The 12549-nt window shown below is 50.5% G+C and overlaps 1 protein-coding gene across 1 annotated transcript in view; it reads left to right on the top strand.

Annotated features, from left to right (window-relative positions):
* The window catches only part of LOC135366393 (beta-galactoside alpha-2,6-sialyltransferase 2-like), a 92930-nt gene extending 88740 nt beyond the window's left edge, over positions 1-4190 (top strand). The window contains exon 5 of the mRNA XM_064599077.1: positions 3334-4190. Coding sequence (XP_064455147.1) covers positions 3334-3587 — 254 coding nt within the window. The 3' untranslated portion in view covers positions 3588-4190. The remainder of the gene's footprint in view (positions 1-3333) is intronic.
* Positions 4191-12549: the final 8359 nt, after the last annotated feature.

Below are 12549 nucleotides of genomic sequence, written 5' to 3'. Positions count from 1 at the left end.
TTGACCGATATATTGGGCCTTGCACTCATTACATTAGAGGAGATAAAGGACGTTAGAAGACTTACAGTTAAATAGACCATTAATTTTTGTGCGATAGTTAGAATTTGTGCTTTCTACTCTGGTAGCAGTTTGCATTAATTTACAGATCTGGCATCTGCGTCCGTTGCATGGTTGACAACCGTTGTGCTCCGACAGCTTGTTTAACTTGGCGTTCACAAGTCTGTCTTGGATGTACCTTGCTCGACGATAAGTAACACGGGGTTGTTCCGGAAACACCTGATTCATACGATCAGATTGGGTGAGGATTGCATAGTGCCGTTTAAGTATGCGGTTTACGTCCGGGGCATAACCGTTGAAGCTAATAGTGAGGTTTACTGAAGAATTCTTATCGGCTCGGGGCTGTGTTTGGAATAGGTTCTCTCGATCGGTTGATCTAGCTCTGGCTATGGCATCTTTTACGACCTGATTAGGATATTTTCTATCTGCGAATGTCTCTTCAAGGCTCAAGATGATTGTCTAGTTCATCATCGTTAGAACATATTCTCCGGTAACTCAGCGCTTGACTATAAGGGATAGCTAGCTTAGTGTGTCTGGGGTGGCAACTCTGGAACGATAGATACTGTTGGGAGTCGTCAGGCTTTCGATACAGACTCGTGGTTATGATTCTGTAGCGGGCCATGGACAATGACGAAGATGGCCGCGCGCCTGAAGCACCTGCCTCAGTTCCACCGGCGTGGCCATGGAGATAGGCCACCGTCATCGCCTCTCCGTGGCATACCATCATCGCCGGTCGGGGCTCATGTAGAGGAAGACCACCGTCCTCTACAATTGGTGACCCGAACAACGGACACCATGTTCGGAGCAATTCGGCTCGTTACTATCCCAAATTCCTGACGACGCCTTGGACGAGCACTACCACAGCGCTCTATACATGGACCCACCGCCAGCAAACTCGCCGGTAACGTACCCGGCGCCTTTCCACCTGCGGCCTCACCGTCCAGCACGGCCCGCCCACCTCTGCAGCCGTGCAGCATTTCACCGTCCGGCTCACGACGACAGCATCACAACTGCCCTTCTCCTGTCAACTGACGCGCCGACGCTCACGTACCGTCCCCTTCCACGGTACGTTACCGATTTGGACGACCATGCAACGCTCCGACCGGTCACTGGTCATACGATCCTCTAACCGACCATCGCTTGACGGATCCCGGGGACCGCCCTGCGCTGTGCACGGTCCCCGGCACACTCACTACCCGCCACTTCCCTTCCGCCTCACGACGCTCATTCGCAGCCGGCCGCGACAACAGAGCAAAGTGCTCGCCTGCCGGTTTCGGCAGTCGCGGCCGCCGACGCCACGGCCCGCATTAGCCGGCGTCTCGGCAGTTTTCACGGGTACGCAGCATCACTTCCTGGGACCCTATCAGCTCACGCGCCCGTGCCGGTTCCGGCACCCCAGGCTACGATCCTGACGCCCAACGATTCGCCCTTCATCTGCCTCGCTCATCGAGAGCTTCACGCAACGGGTATTCTGCTGTCCCACGAATTCGTCGCTCTCGCTCTCTCCCTCCGGTGTAGACGCAGTTCACCATTCTTCTTTCTCGCCGCTCCGCGTCTGGGGAGGGGAGCACTGTAGCGGGCCGTGGACAATGACGAAGATGGCCACGCGCCTGAAGCACCTGCCTCAGTTCCACCGGCGCGGCCATGGAGATAGGCCACAGTCATCGCCTCTCTGTGGCATACCATCATCGCCGGTCGGGGCTCATGTAGAGGAAGACCACCGTCCTCTACAATGCCATTATGTATTTTAACTTCCACATCCAGAAAATTAACAACTGAGGAGGAGTAACTGAATGTAAATTTAATACTGGGGATGCACTTGGTTAAAGTCGCTAACAAACAACTGAAGGTCGCATTCGGAGTGGGGCCAAATAATGAATATATCTAGGAATCGCTTATATAGGAGTGGCTTCAGTGCACAATTTCTGAGGAACGGTTCTTCCAAGGATGCCATGAAGATATTTGCATAGTTCGGGGACATTTTTCTTCCCACTGCTGTACCATTGACCGAGTGTTTGTTGTCGAATTCGAAGTTATTGCATGTTAGAATCAGATTCAGGAGTTCCGTGAGGACGGACGTATCATAACCCTGATCGGGTTGGTTCTTAAATGCACACCCTGCTGCTGCTATTCCGTCTGAGTGGGGGATGTTAGTATACAGGGAAGTGACATCTAGGGTTGCTAACAGACAGTTAGGGGGAACGTTTATTGTACGTATATCTTGAAGGAAATGGTTGGTATCCTTAACGTATGAGTCGAATTTAGACGGGATGGGCTTGAGGAGATGATCCACGAATGATGGATTCTCAGTGGCTGTACCATTACAGGAAACAATCGGCCTTCCGGGGTGACCCGGGTTATGTATCTTGGGGAGCATGTAAAATCTACCAGGCCTAGGGTCCTTTGGGAGTAAATACTGGTACAGGCTCTCGTCAATCTTTTTAGCGTTTTTTAACCTTGTTAGGACTTCGGTTACATTGGCACTAATTTCGGGGCTGGGGTCAGTTTCCAGAGGTCTGTAAAATTCCGCTCACTGAAGTTGGCGGAGGCCTTCTGTAACGTATGATTGTTTATCCATTACAACTATCGCGCCTCCTTTATCTGCCCTCTTAATTACGATATCCTTGTCGTTCTCTAGTGCCGATCAGCTTTCTTGCTCCTGCTTAGTGAGGTTATACCTGAGTTTGCGTTTGGCGCTGTCCTGATACGCACGGAAGATATCCTTCTGAACTGCTTTAATGTACAAATCAATCCCGGTTAGGTCCTGGAGTGAACTCGAAACGGATTACTGTTCGACTCTTGTATTTTAATGAAAATATTCGGCAAGCCGTAGCCTCCGGGTAAAGTTATCAAGATCTAAGTGTAACTGGTATTCATCCACTCTTGCATCATTAGGGCAGAACGATAATCCTTTACCAAGTAGGGAACGATCAGAGTTCGTAAGTTCACGGGAAGAAAGGTTGATAACGTTACGATCTTTTGGTAGTCGGCCGGCATCACGCATTGGAGTTGAATTATTATTTAGATGCGTTTCAGGGGCGTGCTGCAGATTAGGGTTTGACGCTACGACAGAAGTGGACAAGAAATTGGGCGCGTTTGAGGCTGTGTTATCGGCGGTATGATGCCGTACGCAAAACATATCGTGGGCAACAATTTCACACAGGAACGAGACCAAGGCATGCAGCGCAAACTGACTTTCATGTACACTGACTGACACAAGAACGATTCAGGCTGAATAGGACGTTGTCTGACTTTTTTTTTTCCCTTCTAACACAGGTCTCCTGTTGCTGCTCCGTGTGTGCTCCCAGGTGGACGTGTACGAGTACATTCCATCTCTTCGTCTCACAAAACGCTGTCACTATTACGAAGTGCGAGATGACCCAGGCTGCTCGTTGGGAGACTGGCATCCACTGGCTGCCGAGAAACTGCTCGTCTTCCATATGGCTCAAGACGAGCAAGCTCAGCACGACGTCTTTGTGCGAGGACGGCTCACGCTCGCGGCTAAGAGCTGCCCAGAAGCGGGTGGCTAACGCGACATCACGCCCGGATTATTTAGCCCGGGGATTTAACTGAGACACCCGGTAGATGAGGCCCGTTAGGCGTACATGTCCGAACGTTGTGAAGAGCAGCATGGCGGCAGGACCACTGTCGCAAGAACTCCTGCTCACCCAACAAAAAAAGTCTGTGTTCTAAGTAGTCTGTTATCAGTCGAGTCACGATGGACAGCCTAGGATGCATCAGGATAATGTCCTGACCCTAAGATATACTGTCCGGTACCGCAAATACTTCCTAACCTTAGCATAAAATTCGTGTGCTTACTCCCGACGGATGACAAAGGACGCGCCTAGGAGGATGCTGACACGAGCCAGCCTCAAGCTTGAAGACATCATCCGGTCCAGTGCCTTCCACACGTTCTGGCTTCCTTGAATGAGGACAAAGAACCATTTTCCTGACCGTGAATCACAGCCCCAAGGGAATTCTAGCGTACTTGCGTTTACACAAGCGACTTCCATAAACGGTTTTAGAGTGAGTAAAAAGATGACAGGCGACTTCGGAAAGAGACGGAATTACGGGGCAGCAGCAGCGTAGCCAGAAAAATATTTCGGGATAGGTTCTATGATAACTTTACATGAGGGAAGGAGGAGTTCACCCTCGTTTCCCTTTCCCAAAAGCACTACCAAAGGTACTGTTTCGGGGGGGGGAGTGAACCTCCCAAACCCCCCTCTGGCTACGCTAGTGAGTAGGTAGGTCACATGAGGGTAGTGGCTTGCGTAGCCTTTTAGTGGAAAAGCGCCGTGAGTCAGATCGCCACACCCAGTATTTCAGCGGAAACGGCAACGACTAATCGCTGCTCCGCAGACCATCGTGGAGGTTTTGCACAATCCCTAAGGACTCGAGCAGAACGCAACCACTTCTCCATCTTGGAGAGAACCTTGTGCAAGACGGGCGAGGTCACACTGCCCTTCTGCCATTACTTTGCAGCAGAGGTTTCTGGAAGACATTTGATTTTCTCTCGAAGCAGAGCCTGACCACACCGGACACGGCTCCCGTCATGCATTTCAATGCCGTTCGCAATCCCCAGGAAAAAAAAATAAAGAACGTTTAGTTCCTGGACTAATAAATTTGTGACAGGAGGATTGTTCGTAGTTCCCCACCATACCTTCAGGCCCATTTCACGCAAACGTTTTTGTCATCCGTTTGCTTCAAAAATAGCACCTAAGGCCGATCAAGCCCCGTAGGTTTCAATGGGTCCGGTTTGGCTTCGTGAAAAACGCTGGTGTGAGGCCGGTCTTGCAACAGGGATGATGCCGCTGCCGTTGTTAGAACAGAACTTCAATGCATAAAATGCTCAAGGTCAATCACTGCACTGAACGATACCGTTATCACTGTTGATTTGAACACGTCGTACGCCATTGTGTGACACCTAGCTAGGCCCACATGCTCGAACATTGAGGAAATTCCTCAACGTCCGTGGCGTCCCAGTAGCTCCGGGCAGCACTACTGACCTCTACGCTGTTCGTGTGTAGAGCACTGGCAATGCTACTCCGGACGGCAGTGAGAAATATCCTCAGCGTTCGTGAAAACGGGCAGGTTAAGTGTCACAAAAGCCTCCAATTTTCAACAAATCAGTAGAGGGGGACAATGTTTTTCGGAATCATGATTCCGTTATTCCGAAAAGATGAAGTGTTATGTTGTAAAGTTCCGTTTCAAGGGTGCACGGCATGATAGTAAGCCATCTTTCAGTAAACAGCACAATACGTGCACAAATGTAAATCCTGTGAAGAGCAGTTCCTGCAGGAACAATACAAGCCAACTTATTGGTTGGCTATGCCAACAGATTAAAGTTGCATTCGACTGTGAGTTACATGTAGATACCAAATGCAAAATTTCATCAAGGAGAATGTTGTAGTTCTTGGGATAAACAAGAACGAATGCAACGTTCGCGGTTTATGTTTTAGAGTAACGTCAACCTGAGCAGTGGTTTATCCAGACCCCCCCCCCCCTACGTCCCCTAACACCCCCCAAATGTTCAGTGACACCCCTAACTATTTCACCTATGTACCCCCTACAGAGGGGGATATATTTATTCGACGAAAAGGAAAAAAAATCGGGGGAAAGGTCAGCCAAACGGTACGTCGGCTTGCTATTCTGGAAAGAAAGAAATAAGACAGGGTGCCCTACATGGGGGTGCCATTGCGATTTCAGCTTTAGACAAATATTGGTAATGATATATGTTAAGCTGTAATGACGTAACTATAATAATGCGCCCCCCCCCCCCCCACAGTTTTTTCCAACACCCCTCCATGGTTGGGATTCTGGATAAACCACTGAGCCGGCGTTCCAACATATTGGCGGACGTCGCGAAACTGAGCGACTGAGCTGATTGAAGACTGTTTTAAGGTATGTTTCTCTTCTGTCATGCACTCAAGCGACACGCTTGACTGCATGACAGAAGAGAAACTGGAGGCTACTGACAGCGACGTCGTGGCAAGGAAAGCGCTGGCCATTTAAAATTACATAAATAGGGTTCCAGTCTTTCGGATTTATCGGAAGAAAATTCGAAAAACATACGCCGGGAAAACTTACAGTAATTCGGATTTATCCGAAAAAAACTCCGATTTGGGGGTCGGGTACCAGTGACCGAGAGTTCACCAAGAAAAGCCATTCCCTGATGACTGGTGGATAGGATTCGTGATTACCATCGCTGGTTGCTCCGATAAGAAAGTGTGGCTCACTTGGCCCAAATGCTCTGTGTTGCAGTCTTTCACTTAACAATGCACAGAGCATCTGTGTAATGCTGGTGGACTCCATCCTTGCCTATAGTTGCACCACGAAATTCGAGTTACTGAACGGAGCACTCTATTTCGTGACTCCACTAGACTTGAGCACATTTTGAGGCAAGTTCGGCAGGTCTGCTTGTAGAACACCTCAGCACCTAAGGTTTTCGATTCCTTTTTCTATGAATCATGCTTTCCCTACACCTCCAAGTGGTTACGGGAGCACAGATGACATATAAATTGTCTTCTCGAAAGGCCAGCCAGCTGATGCAATGCAGTAACTTAAGCCGTACTATTGCATTTCAATGCGTCCATCCGCGAACCGGCGCAAGCCCGTTACGGAAGGGAAGGACGCATCGGTTCGCTCGCTGAGTTCAATTTTTGGACGGAGCAACCCAAGGAATATCGGTCTTTGTCCCCATACCTCCGGCAACCGTGCCGCCTGCGTTCGTATCTTCCTTTACTTATTTTTTTGCGGTTACCTGGCGACGTAAAGCCCCAATTATTATTATTATTATTATTACTTCTCTTTTAGGTCGGTTCTTACTGGAGCCGTTTCACGTAAAGCAGCGTCCCAAAGGTGCTGACGTGAATTGGAAACCCATGCACCCGTCACACAGAGGCGCTGACGGACAGGCGCATTGAAACGCAATTGCGCGGACCGCACTTAAGATCGGGCGCAAGCAAAAGCTGCCTCGTGAATACGTCAAGGAACATTCGGATTTCGAGATGATCACGTCGCCAGGTGATCGTGATACAGATGTCGTTGTCTGCGTTTTTGCAAAACAGCTGCTGTTCCACAGCCATACGTCTCCGTATTTAGGATATCAGATAAGTTACAAAATGTATGTAGAGGAGATGATGTCCCTCTACATGAGTCCTCATCGGCGTTGATGGAATACACCGGAGGGCCGGATGTGTTAGGGAGCTTCTCAAACTGTCGCTTCACTCCAGGACGTTGCCAGTATAACTAATGGCGAATTCCATTGGGAGAGCAATTTTTGCCCCACGCAGGGTGGGGTTTCAGTGTATGCTCCCGGCAAGATCGCACGGCTTTGATTTGTCAATGGAATGCTAGCATTCAAGGTGCGATGCGCGCTCTGCGCACAGCGTGTGACTCACGTGCTTTCTCGGGTTTTCTTTGGCCATGTGAGGTCCTGCAAGATGCTACGGAATCGCATAATATGAGTAATTACAAACAGCGAGACGCGCCATGTTTCCACTGTTCAAGAGACGCGCGACAACCTACGCGACACACGAGTAAAAAGAAAAGGAAGAAAAGCTCGAACATATCGCCGAACAAAAGGCCTCACTTATCGTGCGCATGCCTCTTCTCTGTCGTGTTCCGCTGGCTTTGCTCCAAGGAAATCGCTGGGTCAAAAACTATTGCCCCTTTGAGAAAATTTTTTGCCCCAGCTCCTCCAAAGTAACACTCAATGCATGCCCCGATTCTGCCATTGGAACAGATGCTGCCCCTTCCCGGGGCGAAACTTCAACCCAACTCTGCCAATGGAATGCGCCATGACTGACTTGTGCCATGGGGTGCGGTAGTAGTGGCGCGCCGTCGCATCACCCTCCCCCCCCACCCCCTTCAGACTCGGAGCGATGCTTGCGAGTCAGGTACGCATCGATAGCACGAGTAGGAGAATAAGGACAGCATGTGGGTTCACCATAACGTGTGTGAGAGACATGGAGGAGGTCTCAGGTGCGGGCTTTTCCCGTCGAGTTGCTTGGGTACCCTTTGGTTGTCGCTCTCGTTAAAACCGCCATCTCCTCCTGTGCACCATGTGGCCATTTCTTAAGCTTCGATTTTGCATCACTTTGTTGCTCTCCGTGCTTTTGTGCTTTTTCAAATTGATTGACAGTTAAAATATGAGCAGCATCGCGGAGCCAACATTATGGTAATGTGTTCCTGTCCCGGCTGCCGCTCTCCTTCAACGGAAAGCAGCTCTGTCACGGAAATAACGTTTCATTCGTAAGTACTTGATCACTGGGTTGTTTCGGTCGCCTGTGTTTGTTTGAGTTATAAGCATGTTTGTGAAGAAAAAAGGAATGGAAAGGTTAGCCAGGCAAAGAGGCGGCTTGCTATTCCAAAAAAAGGAAAAAGAAAAATGGAAAAGAAGAAAAAGTAAAGGAAGGAAACAAAGGAAAAGGAAAGAAAGACAATAGACACTTCACACGCAGTTCATGAGTCCTGAGGCTCTAAGAAAACTGAGGAGAGCGGCAGTGACAGCCCACTGGTGGGGGTGCAGGACGGGGCCAAGGAGAGCGGCCAAAGAAAAGTCGTTACAGCCAATCTGGAGCAGACGGCAACGGAGGGTGTTCCTATGGTGCAGGTGCTGTTGACAATACAGGAGTTGGTGTGGGATGTCAGCTTCCACGCCACAGACAGTGCAGTTTCGGGAAGTCAACCGACCCATTTCAGTCGTAGGCGGTGGAGAAGGGATTCTTATTTACGACTGCGGTGGCAAGCGATGGCAAACTCCATTAATTTCAAAATAAAGTGTTGGAAGTTAGCGCATCAGTGTGTCTCTATCTAATGTCTTTTGTGTTTCGTCTGGCAGCGCTCATTTCATCATGCCCATCAATGGGTCTATGGACTGTAGGAATATGCTGTAAGTCGTAGTTTCGGTCCAGAACTGCCGGACACACGTGGCACACCGACGGCGAATATGCAGACTGCGTGTGGGGGCGGTAAGCGGCAGACGCGCCAGGGCCGAGGTATCATCAGACCCGCTACTGCGTCTGCTCTGGTGTTTCCATACATGCCTATGTGGCCACGAACCTATTGAAACGTGATGTTGTGACCATCAGCTAAGAGCTGATGGAATTTCTGAAGTGTCATGGTGTGCGAATCACTTATTATGCTGGGGCGAGACGACGATAATATATCTAATGATGTCTTGCTGTCGGTAAGAATGACTTCGTAGCCTGATCCGACAATATCCTCCAGTGCTGACAGGATACTGAACAGCTCAGCTTCTGTCGAGGACAGTGTATAGGAGAGTTTGAAAGGATGCCCCAGGTCTTCATCCGGGATGTAGAAAGCCGCGCTCGAACTATCATGTGTCACTGAGCCATCAGTGTATATATGGCGAGTTAGTCGGTGTGTTGAGGCGAGATGCTCCAGTGTAAGCTGGTGGTGCCTATTCGGCGTCCACTGCAGAGAAATGAAAATGAAGCCGGAATACCATTGTAGCCGCCAGCGTTGCATTAGCCACTGGGCGACGTCGGTCCCGGTCATTTGAAGAGCCAACCACTTGAAGAAGCAGTCTCGATAGAGTCTTGATAGTGTTGCCAGTTTGTCCGTTTAATGTGTTGGGACACAAAGGAACCGTTCAGAAGACAGGCAAGTGCCCAGGCAGGCAGGTGACTGGCTTTAACCCAAGAAAGGCAGGTGACTGGCGGACATGTCGTATGCTAATCAAAACCGGTACGTAGTCACTATACAAAGTACCAAGGGTGTCAGCATCCACGCGCCATAGAGACTGGCAGGCTACGAATGCCGATGCAACGATGAAAGGTACGTGGTGTGAATAAACGTCGGAGAGCCATCGTTTAGGACACAAAAACCCCGGTCGGCAAACAGATCCCCAAGTCTTTCACCTCTTGCGTCACAGCATATGCTGCCCCAAATAACATTGTGGGCGGTGAAGTCCGCACAGAGCACAAAAGGTGCAGGGAGCTCACGTATAAGTGTGTCCAGTTCGTTCATGTTATAGTTGACCGCCGACGGGAGATAGAGAGAGGCTCTTGCGAGGTCAAGAGAGGTCAAGTCAACAGTGCAGGGGACATATTCACCAATTCCATGCAGTCACACGCAGGTGGCGTTGCAAAAATGTGCCGGACGGGGGTTCAGAAACGAACGTAGGTAGTTAGATAGTCGAAAATCCTTGGTGATACCATGTTCTGATTAACAAAGCACGGGAAATTTATGCATCCACATAAATTGGAGGAAGTCCGACGTCTTCGACTTGAGGCTCCGCGATTTCCGCTGAAAAATAGCCGTTGTTTGATACTGAACTGCTGGTGCAAGTGGCGCTGCATTATTCATTGCTGGTTGCAAGGGGGCCAGTATTACTTAGTATAGGGAGGTTGCGCAGCATTACTACGCAGGAAGTTGCTGGACGATGATGCGTAGCGCAGCAAATAGCATAACGAGTACAGAACCAACGACGTTGTTGCCCTGTCCCTTCGGCTCACGGCGAGTTTGCTGCTTGAAGCCGGTCATGCACCGGCCAACTTCTTTAGATGGCAACTCAGGTAAAGGAGCTGTTGTCTTTCAGTGGTTTCTTGATGGCGGAGGCGAAAGACTTCGAAGATCCCTTGCTCTCGCGTGCAGGCTGCTCACTGGTTCCCGGAGGATTCGAGAAATGGGCTGCAGAAACCTCTGGAGAACCAGGATGTGGACGGTTATAGCTGTCAGAGGAGCGAAGTGTAGCTTCCCACTCAGAACTCGCCGCCGGTGAGCGGCCACAGCCTCCTTGGCGACTCTGCATGCACGATATGTTGCCCGCCACAGTTTGTACGCTTCGGATTAAGAGTTGTTGGCCGGTTGCTGTGACCTTCGGTTGCTCCAGCGCTTTTCCTTATCAATGGGCGCCACCATGCCCTTGGGGTCACACGAACGGTCACGTGGTAGACAAGAGTACCCCAGAATGCAACGCGAAGGCTGGCACCCCCGTCCCAGTGGGAAATTGGCGGAAAGGCCGCTCATGTGTGAATGCGTGAAGTTGAGGGCGAGTGGATAACGAGTGGGTAACGGTACGAGAGCGTAAACACTGAATGAGGGTTGTCGCCAGAGAAGGGCCGGGGAGGACAATCGGGAAGAAGGTGGAGACAGTGTGACATTCCTGCGGGTCCCCGGTGTACAGTGGTCCCTGTGCCCTTGACTGCCAATGGCGCGAAGATGAGGTCGGCTGGGGAAGGCCAGGTGGGAATGTAGAGCGGACTCGGTTCCTGGACCGCTAGCGCAGGAGATGTGTGTGGTGTGGTCGACAGTGACGTACCGCGACCGGTGCAGGAGCATGTGACTCGGAAAGGAGCTGGTTGATGGCCGAGAAAGAGCACCGCGAAGCGTGAGGACGCGTGACGCAGTGGAGGTGACGGTGGCGTGTTGGGAGTTGAGCGAGGCGAGACTCGAGAGCGACGCCGTAAATGCCAGGTCGTTGAATGAGCGTGGAGCATCATCGCCTAGGGAGCCATTGGAGGAACTGAGCACCGTACCTTCGTGATGTGTTCCAGAGTGGTTCGTAGATGGTCTTGCCCTTTCGGCATTTCCTTGAAGGCCGGAACTTCACCATTTTGATTTATCTGGGCCGCTCACTTATGCCTTTCAGTCTGCCGGCAGTCGCTATTCACCACGGTAGATTCGGCAGCTGTCCTACCTAGCAGAATTCTGCACGGACATTAAGCAAGTCCACGGTAGTGAAAATGGTTCTGCTGATGCCTTAAGTCGCTTCGTAGCTCTGTCTGCTCTTCGCCTGTCTGTTTCGACGAGCTGTTCCGTGAGTGTCAGCCCTCTGCGACTCCGGTTCGAAGATTTCCCAGTTCCGGCCTCTGATCTCAAGATCTGTTGTGACATGCCCGCCAACAGCCCCAGACCTTTCCCGTTGGTGTATCGACGTGACGACGTTTTTTCTGCCCTGCATCACCTGGCGCATCTTGGCAGACTTGGATCACTTTGGCATCTTGGCATCCGGGCTACACAGTAGCTCATTGCAGACCGCTATGTCTGGCCCTCAGTATGATTAATAATTTTTGCGCATCGTACGCTGATGCCTTTGCGTACGTAAGGGATAGCGTTGGTGGATTTGCGCACCCGCAAAACATAGAGAGCTTCGCCCAATGCGCAGAACCAGGACGCTATCCCTTAAGTACGCAAAGGCGACAGCGTACTATATACGATAGAATTTAGTACTGTTGAACCTCTTCCTTCCTGTACTGGTGCTACCTTCTGCTATTGATCAGTACACTCGCTGGCCCTAAGCTATGTTTATGGAGGACACATCCGCACACTCAGTCGTTATCAGACTTTGTTGTGGATCTCCCGTTTCGACGTACCAAATCACGAATCACTACTAGTTCGAAACTCTCATGTTTTGCGTTAGGCACCGTACCTTCAGTGATGACTTCCTGGGGTGGTTGTGTGTGGTCGATGCAAAATTTGGGATGGTGAAGGCTGAGTTGTCTGCCGGACTGTGGTGTGTGACGT

Source organism: Ornithodoros turicata, chromosome 8, assembly GCF_037126465.1.
Source record: "Ornithodoros turicata isolate Travis chromosome 8, ASM3712646v1, whole genome shotgun sequence".
NCBI classification, from domain to species: domain Eukaryota; kingdom Metazoa; phylum Arthropoda; class Arachnida; order Ixodida; family Argasidae; genus Ornithodoros; species Ornithodoros turicata.
This window is presented reverse-complemented; position numbering and strand designations above follow the sequence as displayed.